We start from the raw sequence: 20,832 nt of genomic DNA on the forward strand, positions 1-20,832 counted from the left end.
AGTGTTGTGGGAGCAACATGGTTTACACCATGTGATGTTCACCTTTTTGTCAGGGTCAATGGTTGGAAATGTGTTAACATTGATTTATCTTCTGACACAGATCTCGAAGTCACAGTAGAAAAATGTATGGCTGTGTACACATCTGTAGTCATACACTGCTTTAATGTGTTGCAGCAAAAAGCAATGTATGGAACTGCTTATAAACAACAACACAGGAACCCTCTCCTTGTGGCTGACAGTCGATATGGTCTTCTTCCAGTAAAGGCAAAAAAACTTTATACACTTTGCTGTCAGTGAAGTCTTGAACACTATTACACTGTTGCACTTCTCACATGGTAACTATAGGAACACGAAAAAGGGATATGAACATTTACAGAGTGATATTTATAGACTGTCATTCGATACCGACGAACTGTACATGTTATGGTTCTGTATTTCTTTGTGCAGCCTGCATATACTCTGCGTGGTTGTGTATTTCCTCCTATATGGTAGAATGACATTTTTCTCATTGTGATATGTCTCTACCTGTCAGCCTTCTAACTAATGTAATAGTGCTTCCAGAATGTGACAGGATTTCAAGAGGAGTAGCAGGGCCTGTAACTTGGCAGGGGACATCTCTTACTCGTCGAAATCAGGTGGATTCAAATGCTATATATTGAGGACTGGAAGATTCTTGAGAATACGGCAGGTAAGCGATACTCTGACGAAATAAGAGTTGAGACGTGAGCTCTATACTGTTTCTTTTAGTATTGAGAGCAATCATATTACAACCTTGCAAGTATGTCTTGTGAAGTGACTGCAATGAGTGAAGTATGGGCTAATACGAAGATTTCTATAGAAAGACAATCAGCATCAGAAGTTCCTCCTGTTGTTTTCTCGGTAAATAATAGACAACATTCTTCTGTGAGTTTTGTGTGCCTATAAATGTAAGGACAGACTTCTTAATAGGCAGACTAAATTTACATTTACATCTACATACTTACTTCGCAAGCCATCATACAGAGGGTGGTGGAGGATAGTTTTTCCCATTACTAGTTATTCCCTTTCCTGTTCTACTCACAAACTGAGTGAGGAAGAAAGTTACCTATATGTCTCCTTATGAGCGCTAATTTTTTCGTATATTATCTTCGTGGTCCTTATGTGAAATGAATGTTGACGGCAGTAGAATCCTTCTGCAGTCAGCTACAGACGTCGGTTCTCAATAGTGTTCCTCGAAAAGAAATCGTCTTCCCTCCTGGGATTACTATTTGAGTTCTCCAAGCATCCACCCACTAATTTGGTGGAACGCTTCTATAGGGCTGTGTTCTAAGGGAAACCTTGATCAGCAGACTCGTAGACGTTTGGGATGTGGCAGTCAGTAGATAGGTACTTTGTTATTGCTCACCGAATCAGCCTTTCTGGGATATTTCGAAAACACATCTCAGGTAGTTTCAGTTTGCAGGAGGGATGAGGGGGAAGATATTGTTCAACATCCCGGTATTTACCCCAGTGACATTAGAGTACCTAGTTGTACTGTGAAGGATAAGAAAAGTTTTGCGAGTCTGGTATTACGAGGGTCCAGCCCAGCAAGCAGGGGTTTGTTGGGCAAGAGTGGTACAGCCCTGATGTGTCTGTGGAGGTTTGCAACCTGCTGGCGGTGGTGGCAGCTGTTCACATGCAGTCAGATGGTGGAGGCGTCGTGGGAGTGGATAAGGGGGTGAAACATCCTGCTTCCCCCATAGACTGACATGTCTCAGCACGATTAGTTTGGAAGGAGTATACCAGAATTTTAAGTGGCTTACTTCCACCAGCATGACAAGACAACCGAGAGACAGTACGCAATTAGCGTTGAATGTCTTCAGCCATTTGATAACGGTTACCACCCATTTTGATGTCAGAGGAAGCGACTACTTAACCTGTGAGAAAACACGGAAGAGTCTGTAATGGTTACCTGACGAGTGTAATCCGACTGCAGGAAAAAATTACTCGCCATGCAAAGGGACTCTTATGATTAATGTAATTAATTAGTTTATCAATTTCATATCAGTGACGTGCCGCCGAACGGGTGGAAGCGGGAGTGAGAGTACCACAGATATGATTTGAGAGTGGGAGCGGTAATCAGAACTTTTTCGTTGCAGTGAGATCTTTTAACGGATTTCAATCTCCCACCTACTCAGAGAGAGAGATGATCATCGTAGTGAAATTATCTATATTACCGAATTTGTAAAGTGATACATAGTATAAACCTGATATTTACAACTTCTATGTGCAGTAACCTTGAGAGTTAAGGGGAGGGAGTTCGAATGTGAGGAGGCATTTTGTGACAAAGGTAGAGCATGCTCGTAGCACTCCACCACGAGCCAAAAATGAGTTTCATATTCTGGTCCTGTGATGCAGGGTGTAGCAGATATTAAGCCGATAATAGAAGATAGTTTTCTATCTGATGAGATAATACTCAGAGGAAATATAACCTATGTCGTAGTGTTTTACATGAGTTTCACAACAAGTAACGATACTTTAGCGATGTGTGTATGGTCATTTCTTCTATGTTCGGAAATAGGTGCCAGCTGGAGTGGCCGTGCGGTTCTAGGTGCTTCAGTCTGGAACCGCATGACCGCTACGGTCGCAGGTTCGAATCCTGCCTCGGGCATGGATGTGTGTGATGTCCTTAGGTTAGTTAGGTTTAAGTTGTTCTAAGTTCTAGGGAAATGATGACCACAGATGTTAAGTCCCATGGTGCTCAGAGCCATTTGAACCATTTTTTGAAATACCTCGTATAAAATGAGGGAATCTACATTTCACATGAGAAATTCGAGTTGTATTGACAAAAAACGACATCCGTATTTCGGATTTTTTAAACTGATGAGTCCATGCCAGAGATGGAGCTCCAGTTGGTCCAAGTTGTGCCACATTGTTTCACAGTTAGCGGTAGGAGTGAACTCAAGGGCGTCAGGCGAGCAGAGGTTGACACTTATAGCCATCACGGCACATGGCTGTCCCAGGTACACAACACACTTAGTAGATGGCCCTGGACTAGACTGGAGGTAACTGGTCCATTTTCTTTTTCGTCTTGAGACACCGTGTTCAGGTAATATAATGAGCACCACATTCGTAAAAAATATTGTAAGATATATTTCCCATGTTTGTGTTGGTTAGGATGCAAACTGTGACTCATAATTACGTATAAGTGTCTTTCACTCGCAAATGATGTTGCTACAAGAGTTCTGTATATGAAGGCAGAGTCTTACAGGCGCAGTGGGACAGTCAGTTGTTGTTCTAATATTATTATTACGTATCCTTATGTTCCTCCTTGCACCCATTCACTTGTAGATCGGCAGGAGACTACTCCCCTGTACTTCAGTGATAACTTGCTGTCCTATCAGTGTTACCCATCCTTACCATATAGGGCGACTGACTCGACTGACTGGACCAACTCTCTAGCGCTAGACTAAAGCCCGGTCCACACGCAACGATCCGTCTGCGCAGACGTCGGCGCAGATGTCTGTACATGCAAAAGATCGCTGCAAATGTGGTGTGTTCACACAGCACAAACCCCAATCTACTACTCGCCCGCCATCTGTCGGTGGAGAAAAGAAATATCAGTGGCTAGCTACTACGCTCCCCGTAAACGTCAAAAATTTAATTCAGTTCTTTTGATATATAGAAATGGAGGAAGTTCTGTTGTGGTCTGTGTTCGCAAACTGTGTTGCAAAAAACATTCAGACCAACCGCAGGAAACAGAGAAAGCGGTCAAAATGGTGTAGACAGTGGCTGGTGAAGCGAAAGTAGTTTTCTCACGTAAATTTACTGCGAGATTTGCAGGGCGAACCTTAAGAAAGCCACGCAGATCAAAATACCATAGCGTTGGCTGGTATACTTGATCTACTGCTACACCAGATCTTCTAGGTTTCTGAACTTTGGATAACTCTTTTCGGTAAACAGTTCGCAACGAATTTTTATTACTATTTCTCTCTTTGCCGGGGGGTCAACTACCCGCAATTTTTCAATTAGAGCATTGTATGGTGCTGTCATTTTGTCTCGGTCACTATATTCTTTACTTTTAATCTTCCAGAAACATGGGTGGTTTCTATATATTTCAATGAATTCACTAACAAACTCTCGAGAACACTGACGAGTATCAGCCATTTTAATGCCCTGTGCGCACAAATACAAACACTAGACTGAGCAAACAGCTGTTTCGCGCCAGATTTGCGGCGATCTCCTGTCCACACGCTCCAACTTGTCTGCGCAGATGTTTATTTATTTATTTCTTACACCATGGATCCAACTGTGACAATTTCACATGGATGTAGTGTGTGTCAATTTTTACATTGTCAATGACAAGTACTTGTACACTATGTTTACAGGTAAAGAATATAAAGTTACTTAACCACTACAATGATCCATAACACAATATAATGGAATGAGAATCCTTAGACCTACAGATTACAGGTATAAAACAAAGTAAATTAAACCTGAAAAGGTCATATAACCCAGACTGTTAAATATAAGCAGTTAACACTAAAAGAGTTACATATGTGACAAGAATGTTCAGCTTAATGTTCAATTTATATGATAATACATCTTATTTTAAGGTCGTTTCTCACTGTGTTTCATAAACTCTTCCAAACTGTAAAATGACATGGCTAAAAGAAATTGCCTCAGAAGCTCTTTAAATGTAGATTTGTTGGCAATTTCCCATTTGATTTCTGGAGGAAGAGCATTAAATATCTTTATACCAGAGGACTGTACACCCTTCTGCACAATCTTCAAATTTTTACCTCCAGTGTGGAAATCATGTTTCCTCCTTGTGTTATACTGATGGTATTCACTGTTACATTTGTATAAATCAGTGTTTTTACTTATGAAACACATAAGTGAGTATATATATTGAGAAGTAGTTGTAAGAATTCCCAGATTCCGGAATAGGCTTCTGCAGCTGCATCTAGGATCTACACCAGACATCACTCTTACAACACGCTTCTGAGCAATGAATATTTTCTTTGCAAGAGGTTGATTTCCCCAGAAAATAATTCCATATGGTGGTTTGAACCCACAGATTTGAGAGGTTTCGCTCAAACCTCCAACTCCAACTTCCAGGTTTGCACACACCTCAGGTTGGTGCAAATCTTCTGTCCACATGCAACGATCTGTCTGCGCAGATTTGATGTGCGCAGACATTTGCGCAGACAGATCGTTGCGTGTGGACGGGCCTTAATAGCGAAAATATGCACTACACATCCAGTAATTGTTCACGAAACTGGAGGGAGCTACTGTCTAGTGCTCAATCATTTCAAATTATCTAAATAAACAATATTCTGCACTGCATACAAAATAAAGACATACCTCTGTCCTATCCAGCAGCCTAGCACAGACTGAGTCCTTTTCCGTCCAATTTCCAGATGTGGGAGGGCAGGGAGTTGGGAAGAGGGTTTGGGCAATGGGGGAGGGCCAACAGCGTCCTCAGGTGATGGTGTTCTGAACTAGATAAATTGGACCGAATCTCAAGGTGAAAATAAAAAAAAATTGATATTCCCGCCAATAAATTTGAATTTCCCACCATTTTTTGAATGTCCCGCCAGAATTTCGATTTCCTGCCATTTCCAGAGGTAGGGGGAGGGAAGGGAGTTCGATCCATGTACTGGCTGGGGTAAACCCATCACATCATTGAGGGTGGATAGTTGATTGCTTAATTAACTAACTTGTATAATTAATTTGATATAAATTTGATACCAAAAGTGCACGCATTCCCGTTTTGTCCCACTATTCGGGTGCTGAGCAAGTCTCTTTCCACTGAGTGTTGGTGACTGGCTGCTCGCTGAAGACCTGTGTTGGTTTGATCCTGCCTATTGTAAGAGTAACTTGTTTGCCGTTGATCAGAATATCCAGGATTCGATCTCCCCTCTTGACAGCACACTGCAGCTAAATATATTGTAGTTGTAGGGCTGGTTTGTCGTCATCAGTTCCTAACATTATGTGTGTGCACATGCCGAGGTCTTTGTAGACAAACATGGCAACAGTTCTGTGTCTGGACGGCTGTGGAGGTCAGCGCTTCTTGATGTGATCTCTATGGCGACCAACAAAGGTGCATCGGTCTGTATCAGGCTGCAGAGACACATCTACAAATTCGCTAGGCAATCGTAGCAGCTCTCTGTACATCTGTACTGCAGAAGAACTGTCCAGATCGAGGTTGTATGTCTTCTGTAGGCGAAGCAGAACCATTGACAGAGCTTATGTCCATCTGGCAGCATGGCACATTAGGGCTGCTTTTAGCATTTGGTGCCAACATTCTATCATTCCGATGCTTGCCAGGTGGTAGCTGCCTGTTTTCTGATGATTCATGTCACAGAATGCTCCCAGCTTGGCGAGCAATTGTGTTTCGAACTGCTTCCAACAGTCTGTTTTAACGTGCAGGACAGCTGAAATGTGATATTCAGTTTAGCATGGAGGCATGCGGTAAAGCTTCCACAGAGATGTTGTCCACAGGTGCTTCTTCTAACAGGTGAATGATCAGCCATTGTCAGCAGGTACTGCTGAATGTTTGAAGGTGGTAGTGATGCCACAACATCCTTGTGCACATAATGGTAGTGTTGGGAAAGCTGCCGATCAGCGCTTGTACATGCCAGCTGATCTTACAATGCTGACATTGTACACAAGATCATGTCCACCCACTTGCAGCAGTCTTTCTTCATCCCTAGGCAAACAATATGATCTGTAATGAGGCGTATCACGGATGGTACACTGGGGCGACATAGGTTGTGTAAAATTTCTAAAGCATTCTTCCGAAATCTTAGCTGGTAAAAATGGCCATGATTTTGGTGTTGATACTTCATAGTGTAACTTGATGTCAGTGCCAGGAATGTTGATTAGTTGCAAGTCTAACGATGAAGTTGTTTCCTGCATCAGCTCTTGCAGTTCCCATTCACTACACTGTGCTTCCATGAGTTCTGAGTAGTCAATAGTGGAGATGCTACTGACTCAGGAAAGATAGTCTGCTACCACATTCTCGGTCCTGGATATTCTTGGTTGTCTATGCTGAACTGTGTGATAAACATAAGTTGGTTATGTTGCCGCAGTGAACAGTTGATGTTGTTCTGTCGAAATGCATATGTGAGTGGCTTGTAGTCAGTGAAGACTGTAAACTCATGGGCTTCCAGCTGAGGTTGGAAGTATATTGCTAACAGTTTATGGCCATAAGCGCTTCATTTCTGTTGAGATGTTTATAGTTTACGTGAGAAAAAGGCTAGAAGCTACGATGCATCATTTTCGTGTTGCTGCAACACAGCACTCACTGCCGCCTGACTCGCTTCTACCACCAACACTAAAGACGCGCTTGGATCAGGGTGTGCCAACAGTGTAGCATCCGCTATCGCTTGTTTTACGTGTTTGAACACAGCAGCCATGCGACCTGTCCAAGTTATTGCTGTGTTCCTTTTGCATTTTGGACCTGCGATCATAGCTATTAATGGTTCTTGAATTTCTCCTGCCCGAAGCAGATGCGGCCGAGAAAAATTTAACACCTCTAGAGATCGTCGCAGCTACTTAACTGTGTAAGGCCAGGATATCTTCAGAGTGACTCTCACTTTTTCAGGTAGTGACGGTGGCCAAGAAAATTGATTTGTGACTGACCAAAAACACGTTTTACTGTGTTCAGTACAACGTCATATTCAAACTATGAGATCCTGGTGATGTTCTTCTGACGAGGCTGGGAATACAAATATGTCGTGAAGGTAAGCGAAACAGAATGGCAGGCCTCATAACACTGAATCGATAAATCTCTACCATGTCTGTGCGGCATTCTTGAAGCCAAATGTTATGAATCTGCTTTCAAACAGAGTGACCAGGGTAATTGTGGCCGTCTTTGATATATCTTCCTCAGCAGCAGGTATTTGAATGAATCCCTTGGTGCAGTCCAGCACTCTACACATAGTTGTAACTGTGGAGTAAAGGCACTGGATAACGACTTGACACCATATGGGTGTTAAATGCTCTATAGTCGCCACAAGGGCGCCATAGAAATTTTTTCGGAAATTTGTGGTAAGTTCCTATGGGACCAAACGACTGAAGTCATCGGTCCCTAGGCTTACACACTACTTCGCAATCGTGAAGTACCGCTTGAACACACAGTGTAGGCCAGGATCCAACTCGAAACGTTGCTTGTGATACGTCGCTGTTGAAGAACTGTCTGTGACAGCTAGACAGAATAACGTACACAGTCTACACCAGTGTAGCATTGTTTGCCGAAAGATACACAGATTAGAGCTGGTGTCAATCACGTATTTCTGTCCTGTCTCAGGCCAGTAATCAGATGCAACATCTACATCCGGCTGCAGCCAGGCCACAGTTGTTGCGTGGGTCACGGCGAGTTAATAACTGCCTGCTCTGCTGCGTCAGTACGTCCACCTTTGCCGCCAGAGCGCCGTAGTCGGCGGACGATACCGTGGCAAATGTGTTTGTTACACTGATGGGCGCCGATGATATGGTGTCTTACTCCTTGTCTGCTAGTTCTACCACTGCGTCTAAAGACATGTCAGATTACTACACGATGATTGCTTTAAATGTCAAGTGGCAACCAACTACTCCATATGGTTCTCAGCAGGCTCACCAGTACCGTGACAGCGTCGATCCTGCATCGCAAATGCCGCAAGTACTGGGATGGTTTACGATCTCCGATGTCTTCCTGCGTCAGGAGTTGGCAGAGGCGTTCTTCTTGCGAAGCGGCTGCACAGTGGATTCTCTCTGCTTTGAGACAGTCTTACGAACCAGTCTCAGGCGGTGAAGTTATCACATCCTGTACTGCAGCTGCATATTGATGGTAAAGTTGTCTCACAACCAGTGCGAACTTGGTGGCGTCGGTAGTTATTCCAAGATAAAAAAAACTGGCTTCAACTGAGCAAAACAAAGCGCCAGGTTATGAGGCCAGAAGGGCGGCAATCGTATGGCGAGCCTGGACACAGCAGGGTTGGCCGTTGCCGGATTTTTCTCATCCTGCACTAGTACTTCCTTTAATTTGTGCATCACACAGGCGTAAACCACATTGGGGTCACCAGTTTACCCGTAGGGGTGAGTAATGGCCTCTCCAACCGGTTAGGTTGCTTAGTTTACGATAAATAACGGTATATTCTTTGCTGGTATGACAACGACTTTATTAATTCGTAGGTCAAATAATATAGAATGTCTTTTAGATGCTGTGTACACAAAGACAATCTCGCGAGAGAACGAATAAGACTCTTGTTGACCCCTTACTAAGAGCTATGCCAATCACAGAACTAAACAGAGAGTAAACATGAACAAATAGATTGTTGTTCACTAAGAGTAAACGACACGGGATTTATAGACAAAACACAGTGCTCCTTGCAGCTGGCACGGGACTATCTTGACAGCACGAAATCGAACACTTGCGGCACGAGACACACTTGAAACACTGGTGCATTACACTGCATTGAACTGCTGGCCTTTCAACTGCTGGCCTCGATCGCTACAAATCCACAATATATTCTACAGTACAAGAACTAAAGCATTCAAAGTGGGCTGTGAAAACCTGTGGTCTAGAGTTTGGGAGGGAATTTTGTATTCCAGTGCAAAAGACATGAACAGGTTGCTGGTAGACTTGAGGCAGGGACTTGAAAATCCGGACTCAGAAAAAACTAAACTATAATTTATTGGCCACAAGTACAGGAATATACCGCGTTTCCAACACGTCGAAACCTGAAAAAACGGCATCTTTAACTTGTCGCAATTGAGTTAGGCTACGATACTCTACTCACCTTCGTGAAATCAACTTTCAGGACAGCGTAATTAGTTTCACATGTTCTGGGTATGCTATCCTTAAATGCTTGTTTCGAAACTACAATAGAAAATTGTAGTTCCTTGTAGCTCTTTCCTGTTGCCACGAATCTTAATGTCACTATTAGCGGCTTATGTGGAGAAAATTTGCCTCCCCATAACAAGCATTTTCCTTATTATACAAAGAGTTAAGAGCGTCGATAGGTAATTATACATTTCCAAATCCATCCGCAAATAATTACACTAGTCGTTGCGTTCAGTCTGCAAATCGTGAAGTAAATTTATGTGTGAAAGCTGCCTTCGATTAAGTGGTCTTTCTGTGTTTTTTTTCTAATTCTGAGTAAATAATAAGCTTTGGGGTCACGAGAGCATAATCGCTTGCCACCCACTGAAATTTCCTTTCCGCACCTCTAGATGGCCGGCGAGCAATATATTGGAAGTTGATTTGTGTGAGCATACCCCATTTGCAACCATCTGTTGCATGCACAAACATTTTTGCAAATACCGTGCAGACAGATCGTTGGACGGATCCAAAGGCTCAACTGCTCTTATGTTCTCTATTAAAGAATTATAGACAGCTGCCTTGATCGCAGTAATCCTTGATGGAGAAAAGCGTTTCACGCGTCAGCTTTGCGTCGATCTCCTGTCTACGCGCTACTATTCGTCTCTGCGCCAATATGATTTGAACCCACAGATATGAACAGTTTTGCTGTAATCTTCAACTTCCTGTCTTATTTAATATATGCGCAAATCTGCTGTTCACATGCTACGATCTGTCTGCGCAGAAGTTATGTGAGTAGACAAATCATTGCGTGTGGACGGGTTTCAAAGCACATTGAGCCGCTAAACGCAAAAATACTGAACTACAGAACCTGCTACTGAAACTCGCACCCTAAATCAGCATAAGTATATAGAAAGCTCACTTTCTGATGAAAATGTAGAATGCTACAATTTCCATCGCGAAATAAGTATATGTATAAAAGAGGAGAGACGTGCTGAAGAACGAACAACTCATCGAATAACAGTTTTATTTTAGAAGAAGGTCGAGCTAAATTTATTTACCCTTGTTTCCTTGCAGTGAATCGTTTCGAGAGATGGGGCTATTACACACATCTATCAATATAGTCTGTTCACGTGAACCGGCAATGGCGTTTTAACATTCGACAGCGAGTGCTACTTTGCCGCACAAGAGACAAAAACGGTTGTGTTAACAATCTGTGCACTGGCATCTTTGAAATCAAAGATGGCACCAAAAAAGTATTTTGATAAGTGAACCGAAATGGGAATGTGATTTATGTAAATAATCAGACAATATTATAAACTATGTGATGGTGGGAAAAACACATGGCGTGCAAGGAAGGAAATGTCCAACCTCAGCACTTTGTCGAAGAAATTGATTACAATGAAATAAAAAAGATACAGGTTTGTTTCTGTCTATTTTTGTTGTTGTGTCTCCAGGGTTTACTCGCTGTCATCAGTGATGTTTATACACATATGCGTTAAGCGTAAAAGTTATTGTTCGTCAGTTTTCTTAAGCTGTCATTGACACAAGTACCCTACAAACAATGGCATTTCCAGTGCTTCTCTTGTTTCAATCACGTCTGTTTTTTACATAAGCATTTTCATTTAAGTTAATCATTAGTGGCCAGAAACTGATTAATGTTACGTTATTACTTTATTTTATAAAATTTTATGGTGTCAGCAGCGATGTCGTGACAAATATGGATTTCAGTTGAAGGAAAGTACATAACCTTAAGCACATAACAGATGGCTTACTTGACCACTTGTTTGGAAATGCTATTGAAAGTTACATATTATGGAAATTTGTAATATATTTATGTCCTAAAAATGTCAATATTGACGTCATTTAAGTACATGATTTGTATACAAATATTCAGATCAAAGCTACAGTCTAGAATGTTGTTAGAGGTTGAAACACAACTAATTAAAAGTTGACACACATTATTCTAAAATGGAGGAAGTATTACAAATAGATACATTGTTGAAGTTCTGTCTTTATTGTGGACTAGTTTTTCAAGCAGAAGTGTGAGAGAGGCTGAATAGGGAATAGTGATATTGTGCATCTGGTGCTAGTAATACATTCACATGCACATTATTTCTCTCATTAGTCCACCTCCCTTTAAGAAGAGTGTTTTCATGATTGTTATATATGTTTGGCGAATTTAACTGTTTTGGGTTTGTCATGTTTAGTCTGCTCTGACCAAAGTCTGGAAAATAACATGAGTAATATTCTCCTCTGATCAAGTCTGACTTGTACAATTTTCACATAGTTAATTTTTGTTAGTTTTTAATCACTTTTTGAGAGTTCAAATTATGTGACATGAATTTGAAGAAGAAGAAAATACATTACACAAAGACAGTGCTGTGGTTCACTTGACAGGAGGATTGCCCATTGCTAACTATCTTATTAATTGGGCAACAGGATGACTATGAACTGTAGTGGCACAAGACACTTGCAGATAGGTTCAAACAGTACGTAATCCTAGTTAGATATATTTTCATCCAGCCCAGAAAAGTTATTCTAATACTTTCTGACTACTGCTGTACTACATCATTTATTTAGTTACACTGTCACAGTTACTACAGTCTGTCAGTTAGCACTTAGGTTTCACTTCGTTAATCATTATGCAGAAAATTGTGCGCTATTCAGCTGGTGGCATTTGCAGTAGATTTCCAACAGAACTGCTAAAATTGGATGATTAACCCTAAGGTTTCAAATGTAAGTTGAAAGGCCCTTGTTGCACACATTTCCTATTCTGTTCAGGAGTTCCTCACACTAGTTGAGAACTTTTTTTGTGAAATGTGTTATTTATCCGTATTCTAGGACATTTTTCCTCTCTTAATAATTCTTTGATGGCATTTTGCATTGAACACTTCCCATACAGCTTTTATAGCTTTTGAAAACCAATGCTATTGAGTCAGTGCATTGCCAAGCACCTTGGTTTGTGCTTGAGAGTGTTGAGACCTCACAACTTTTATTTGTAGATAGTGATAGCTATCTTCTGTGTGGTTTAGGTAGTAATAGTCATCTGAAGTGACATGACCTATTCTTCTGTCCAGCCTGAAAAGCATACAACTTACAGTTTAATACGAAGTCAACACCATGGTGTAGCAAAGCTTTTAGAAACACACAAAGAACTGAACATAAAATTAATTGCCAGAAAGAAGAAACAAATTTTAAAACCAAGTGGAGATTACAACCCAATAATTAGTTTTTGTAATATGATACTTAGCCTTCATTGATCCACCATTGTTGGTACTTAATATTGTTCTTAATGTCTTCCAAACTTCACTCTTATTTGTAATTTTGTAAATATTGTGGAAAATAATAGTGTGTGGTAGCTCAGTGGTGTTAAAGATGTTAGGTTTGTATTGGTGGTGAAAGGTAGTCATGGTCTAATTTGTGCTCATTCAAAGTTGTTTATTTCCTTGTAATTCAGTTAGTTACATGTGTTTTGCTATTTTGAAATTTTCAAAACAGAGAAATCACAACAAGGAAAAAAGCTAGCTCTCTCTCTCTCTCTCTCTCTCTCTGTCCCTCTATCTCTCTATCTCGGTATATTCACACTTTGATTATTATAGCCACGTATTTCGATAATATGTTTCTGTACTGATCGACTTCTAAATTTCGTTCTCATTGTAAACAGAATGAGCCCAAGTAAAAGTTTTAATTTGCTTCTGGGAATGGAGGTCTTTTATGTAGTTCACACTGTGGGTCTTTTATGTAGTTCATACTGTGGGGTGTTGCCTGTAACTCTCATCCAAGCTGTTTTCGAGAACACAGACGCATCCGATTCCATCCATCTGCTTTGACCCATGACGTTACCAATTCTCAATGTCTCCAATATGGCGCCTATGACATCATTATGTAAACATGACAACAAACAAGAAAATACATATAAAACCAACAAACACATCTCCCTCCAAAATTATAGTCAAACTAATGGGACCATTGCGGAAAATTGGGGGTTTTTGGGTGGGGACAAACTAATTATAAACACGTACAGGCACACACCACGGTTCCAAACCACACAAAACGACGACATAAAAACACCACAAAATTCCGCTACACTAACAATATCCACAGGAATCAGCCACTTCCCTTCCACTACATAGCTCAACCGCAATTGTCGATACCACAAAATAGAAACCAACTATTCCAAAAATTATAATCACACCGAAACTGACAATACCACAAAATCAACACCTAAAATAACAAAAATTGGAATCAGGCACTTCCCTTGATCTATATAGGTCAACAGGAGCTCACGATACCAAAGCACACATAGCTGCAACGACACATTGGAATCAATCACTTTCCCAGGACCTATATAACTCAAATACAACTGACGATACCAAAACAATTTAAATTGAGCACTTCCTATATGATACATAAATCAACCACAAGTGCCGATACCAAAATATCAACCACTAACACATGCACTAAGTAACACTGACCCGACAACACATAAAAACCCCACCGAACATCATAACACGCAAACAATAGACCCAAAAAAACGACTACTTACCCCAAAAACTTCCGGCGCTACACACTAGCGCAGGCACCCCAATCACACACAGGCACACTCACATACACAAACAAAAAAACACAACCAAAACAAACCCCCAAACTCGCATATTCTGCTTGCATATGTCGCATTTCACTATCTCTGCCACAAGCCCAAAAAGTTGCAGAAACTTAATGACAGATAACATGTAATGACAGACAACATGTCGTCCCCCATTTCAGCCCTCAGACGTGCACTATTAAACTTAGAAGTCATATCCATACCTGACAAAAGAAGCCACAAATTGAATTAAACAACTTACCACGCAACAAACAGCAAACCAATACCATCAAACGACACCGCAAGAACATAAACACAACGGAAACTTAATTCTTAAGTCACTGAAGCTAATTTCCATTCTTCTATAACAGTCACTACCAATTAATAAGTTTTTTTGCTGTGTATCTTTTAATGAAGCAGCCCAATTTTATAAAGTACATCATTGTTTCAAACATATACCGGAAAAACATTTGAAGCAGTATTTTAACTTCACTGACATTATTTCTCCAGGATTATCACTACATCAGTAGAGTTCTTTTTTGGCTTAAGTAATGTCTGTGTATGCACATTAATGCATTTCTCCATAATAAAATGCAGAATGTCTTGTTCGGGATGATTCAGTCACAGTGAATTGTTAGGTGCATGGATCTTTTTTGTCATATGACCCTAACTACTGAAATGCACAAGAATTTATGGTTGTAAATTACCCTTAGAATTGAGTTTTCTGTTTCAACACTGATACCACTTGAGTCAATGATTTGGCATGTATGTCTTGTTTTCATTTACATTCTGCTGTCTGGACAACTGCTGCATCATAACCCATATCAGGATCTTGATTAGATCAGTACTTTCTTATTTTAAATGGGCCATTAAAGCTGTTAACATTTGGGATTCCTTGAACAATATTTACCGGTTTCCACCATAGTGGGAGGGACTTTCAAGACAATGTCTGCTGTTAGTCTTCAATGAGAATCTACAGTCTTGTGCCCACTTCATTGTATACTATTTCTTTCATTGTTCTGCTGATAGCCGTCAGTACATATTGTCAAAGAAACGAGTAAGTTCCTGCAGGTTTGAGATTTGAGTGTAACATGTAACACTACGGTACACTAGAAAGCCTACATCTGACGTCCTTGCTTCTATTTTCATGTATGAAACCAAATGGCCTGATTATTTCTTACTGTGTAGGAGTGTCTCAACCACTCTCGCACCACTTTGTACTGCAAAGACAAAGCAAGAGATGAGTGATTAAGGCACTAGACTCACATTTTAGACAAGTAGGATACAAACCCACATCATTGAAATGGTGGATTTTGGGATGCTTTTCTTTGAAACTAGAAAATTGTTTTTCCACGGCATCCTGATCCAATATGAGATTATGCCGAATCTCTAATGCCATTACATTTGATGGTACGTGAAACCCTGTTCTTACATTACACAAAAGCACCATTCTCGGCATATGTAGTTTCAATGGAATCAGAGTTGAATTTCCCTTCCATTGGTAGTGATAGTTATGGAAAATTTACTGTGGATCTGAGGATCAGGGAATGCCTCCCAAATACTGATGTTGGGAGGACAATAAAGAAACTCCCGTACACCAATAGGCATTGCAGCACCTAATCCAGAGGTGGCACTTGCAAAGGGCATCTGTATCCCATGTTAATAGCAGCCTTCATAATCTTGGAAGACAACAAAATGCCACTGCAACTTATTTTACTTGCTTAACTCTGTCTCCATTTTATGTACAAAATGTGGCTCCTTCACATCCGTAGGTAAAATAGTCCCGCGTTGAGATCTATGGGGGAGTAGGGCTTAGAATAGTCACAATAAGAGAAAGGGGATCAGTACCTGGAATGTGGAATATAACTCAAAGCAGGAAAACTATAACACTTTAGAATAAATGTGGCACAGAATAATATGAACTTGATTGGAGTTGCTAAGATAAGGTGGAGTGGACATGGAGAGTCGCTGACAGACAGATACGTAATGTACTACTGAGGAGGACAACTTTAAGGAAGGTATGGAGTAGGAGTATTTTGACAAAGGAGAAGGAAATGATTAAATGGAAAATGTCGATTATGTAAATGACAGGGTTATCAACACAAGGCAGGAAAGATTATAGAAATACAGGGTGATTCAAAAAGAATACCACAAATTTAGGAATTTAAAACTCTGCAACGACAAAAGGCAGAGCTAAGCACTATCTTTCGGCGAATTAAGAGAGCTATAAAGTTTCATTTAGTTGTACATTTGTTCGCTTGAGGCGCTGTTGACTAGGCGTCAGCGTCAGTTGATGCTAAGATGGCGACCGCTCAACAGAAAGCTTTTTGTGTTATTGAGTACGGCAGAAGTGAATCGACGACAGTTGTTCAGCGTGCATTTCGAACGAGATATGGTGTTAACCCTCCTGATAGGTGGTGTATCAAACGTTGGTATAAACAGTTTACAGACAATGGGTGTTTGTGCAAAGGGAAAAGTTCTGGACGGCCGAGAACGAGTGATGAAAATGTAGCACGCATCCAGCAAGCATTTGTTCTCGGCCCTGGAAAATCGACTCGCAGAGCTAGCAGAGAGCTGCAAATTCCACAATCAACTGTATGGAGAGTCCTATGAAAAAGGTTAGTTATGAAACCTGAACGTCAACTACCCGAGGCGATGGATCGGCCGCCAGGCAGCCCGTGACAGACCACTTCATCACTGGCCTCCAAGAAGCCCTGATCTTACCCCCTGCGATTTTTTCTTATGGAGGTACGTTAAGGATATGGTGTTTCGGTCACCTCTCCCAGCCACCATTGATGATTTGAAACGAGAAATAACAGCAGCTATCCAAACTGTTACGCCTGATATGCTACAGAGAGTGTGGAACGAGTTGGAGTATCGGGTTGATATTGCTCGTATGTCTGGAGGGGGCCATATTGAAAATATCTGAACTTGTTTTTGAGTGAAAAAAAACCTTTTTAAATACTCTTTGTAATGATGTATAACAGAAGGTTATATTATGTTTCTTTCATTAAATACACATTTTTAAAGTTGTGGTATTCTTTTTGAATCACCCTGTATATATTGATTATGAGTGTGATAGTGCAAGATGCAGTCAGGGTCTTCCAAGGAAGAGTGACAAAAAGGGAAAGACAGCTAGCAGTGCAAAACACGTGGTTCAGAAATCACTGGTGAATGATCTACACTTTGAAGTCATTAGGCTATGATTATAGAAACTAAATTTGTTATGTACTGATCAGGTGGAAGAAAGATAGGATAAAGTGTCCTAAAACTGATTCAACAAAAATTTTCCAAAAAATGGTACACCCAGTCTATTCATAAGAAAACCGTACTTATCACAAATGTTCCTACTATTATTTGTGCTGCTGTTCTTTGGGGATGGCCAGTCATATTTTGTTTTTTTCCATTTTTAACTTAGCAGTGACATAAAAAATAATTTAGTCACCATTTTTCACATCGAAAATAAATGTGCACACAGTTCTACAACATTTGCCACTATCTTGGAAATATTGATTCTGTACCCACCAAATTTGGATTACATAGACAGAAAGATGTGCTCTGTCTGCTGGATTATTCATTACCTTCACATTTATTAGTTCGATTCCCGGCGGGGTCAGGGGTTTTCGCTGCCTCGTGTAGGTTAGTTAGGTTTAAGTAGTTCTAAGTTCTAGGGGACTGATGACCATAGATGTTAAGTCCCATAGTGCTCAGAGCCACATTTATTATATGGAGTTAATTAATAAACAGTCAATATTATCCCTAAATATGATATGCTCCAGTCCCAAAAGATGTTTCCTAAAAGTGGTACACTCTAGGTGTTTTTCATCATGCCGTTCTGTTCACTGAAATGTGTGTTACTTGCTGCAATTGGCAATAATACAACAGTTGTTGTGCTCTGTTTCTTGCCATTGTTGTTAAGGCAATAATGCAGCAGTTGTCATGCTATTGTTGACATTAGTGCAGCAAAAGCAGCAGCAGAGGATATAGACTGTGTTACAGTTTTGATTTAGTGGTGTATTGCTATTCCTCTCAGATCTCTTTTACAGGTAGGCCTAAGTATAGGTTTCATCTAAAATAGGTCCCAACTGTTCTTAAATATATTTTATGCCAATATTGTATAATATTCAATTGGAATATTTTGGGTCATGACAGGAACAGTATGGCACCTTCATATAAGAAAAAAGGAAGGCCATATAGTAAAGAAGATATTTCTTCAGCCATAAAAGTGGTGAAAGATGGAGCTTCACTCTGGCAGGTATCATTGAAATATAAAATAGATAAAATGTTCCTGCACAGGAGGGTACATGGTGCTCACTCAGGTGTGCAAGGTAGGAAAACAGACTTGACAGCAGATCAAGAAACAACTTTATCTCATCACTTGAAGACACTTGCTAAATGGGGATTTCCAGTGACAAGAGCTGAAGTGTTGCTGGTTGTTCCACACTTTGTGGAACAAAATGGTTTGACCAGTCGTTTTAAAGATGGAAAACCTGAAGAAGTTTTTTTTAGTTGACACCGATGTTCATTTCATGTCGTAAATATCCTTAAAAAATCTGTGAAAGAAAACTCCCAGTTGTACATAAGTATCATTTTTCTATTGTCATTGTTGCTACTTAGGAATATCTCATGTGTATCATATTTTGAACCAGTTGTATCATATTTAATATTTTCAGTCCAAAAAAATGATACAGTGTTTTATTTATTTTTGGTTTAGATTTGCAGCTCTAAAGAATTAAACACAGTGCCATTTTAAAGCAGCTAACATTGTCTTTCATATACATTTTTTCCTTTCAGGTACTCTTTTTCTTTAAAAAATGAAAACACATTTTGTGATTTTGTATCATATTTAGGACACCTTACCCTATAGAAATAAAATGAAGTGAAGAAGGTGCATACATTATCAAGTGCAGATATTAACAGTTAACAAATTACTTATGGCAGAAATGGAAATTTAAAAAAAAAGGCATCTGAAGAAGGCTGTTGTGATGAAGTTGAGTGACCTAGAGAAGAAAGATGAGCATGAGTAATTAAAATATGTCAGAAATGTTCTCACTTCAGCTTATTAGCGATGGACCATCTGACAAATGCTGAAAGGAGGAATCAGGAATGCAGGACAGAAATGTAAATAAACTGCAAAAGGGAAAAATGGCGAAAAAAGCTATGGATTGCCCAGAAAAAGATTTCCAAGATGAATGAGAGAAGAGAACTCAAAAATAAGGACAGTGAAAAATGCAAGAAAGACATAGAAGACTGGGTAACAAACTGCTTAGAGAATTGATTTCCGAGATGAATGAGAGAAGAGAACTCAAAAATAAGGACAGTGAAAATGCAAGAAAAACATATAGAAGACTGGGTAACAAACTGCTTAGAGAATTGAACCAAATTAGGGAAACGGCTAAAAGAAGGTTGTTATGCAATTGAGGAACTGGATACAAAGGGAAGGTGTGATATAGTGTAAAACAAAGGCCTAGTGGAGCTACTGTGGAAATTTTCTGCAAAGATGGAAATATTGTGCACAAAGATCGTGAGTGAGTCGCTCAGAGATGGGAGGACTATTCAAAAGAGCTATATGTGATATGAACAGACCACCAATCACTATAGAAGAAGTAAAGAGTTCAGTTGCTGCAATGAAAAATTAGAAAGCAATAAGTACAGGTAAGATACCAGGAAAAATAACTAAACATTTGAACGAAGAATGAATAAGGAAAATATTGAGGTTGTGTAACAGAAAGTATAGAACAGTAGTCCATGGCCAGATAACTTTTTGACGGTGGTAATAATTCCAATACCAAAGGAACAGGGGATCAAGAAATTTGGAGAGCCCAAATCAATTAGCCTCATTTCATATGTAGTCAGACTTACGTTACCGATCACAACTGAAGAGTGGAAATGGAAGAGAATTTGGTTGTGGAGCAGGTTTTTTTTTTTTTTTTTTTTTTTTTTTTTTTTTTTTTTTTTTTTTTAAGGAATACACAAAAAGTAAACAGGATTCTTACAAATTTTGGGAGAGTGCCTTATTGTGAAGGGAAGAGACTTGTAATGTGTTTTATAGGCCTAGAAAGTAATTTGATGGTGTGTTATAAGCCTACACTTATAATGAGTATGTCGGAAAAGCAGGCAGATGATAAGCTCAGTATCCTTAAATCAAAAAGTGTTGGTGAAAGGAAAAATTATCAACTGAACTGAATCACAGAAATGAGTTAGAGAATACTGTTGTCTGTCACTATTGTTTCTGTACTGAAACATTATGATTGATTTCTCACCACTAGATGACAAGAGGGTAAAAAAAAGGAGGAAGAAAAATATAATAATTGAGGTTTTCAGACAGCCAACTGGTATCTGTTGTGAACTGCTCAGTGAAGTGCCAGTTGATATCACATAGTGGCTCCAGGCACTGCCCCCTCTTGTCATCTGATGCCTTGGTCTGTAATAATTGTAATGGTTGTAATGAGTGAATGTTGTTACCAACATTATATAC

At 40.0% G+C, this 20,832-nt stretch overlaps 1 protein-coding gene across 1 annotated transcript in view; it reads left to right on the plus strand.

The window, feature by feature from the left end:
* The first annotated feature begins 10,985 nt into the window (after nucleotides 1–10,985).
* The window catches only part of LOC126456834 (mitogen-activated protein kinase kinase kinase 7-like), a 152,351-nt gene continuing 142,504 nt past the window's right edge, over nucleotides 10,986–20,832 (plus strand). Inside the window, exon 1 of the mRNA XM_050092639.1 lies at nucleotides 10,986–11,187. Within this exon, the coding sequence (XP_049948596.1) occupies nucleotides 11,110–11,187 (78 nt within the window). The 5' untranslated portion in view covers nucleotides 10,986–11,109. The remainder of the gene's footprint in view (nucleotides 11,188–20,832) is intronic.

This window comes from Schistocerca serialis, chromosome 2 (genome assembly GCF_023864345.2).
Source record: "Schistocerca serialis cubense isolate TAMUIC-IGC-003099 chromosome 2, iqSchSeri2.2, whole genome shotgun sequence".
NCBI lineage: Eukaryota > Metazoa > Arthropoda > Insecta > Orthoptera > Acrididae > Schistocerca > Schistocerca serialis.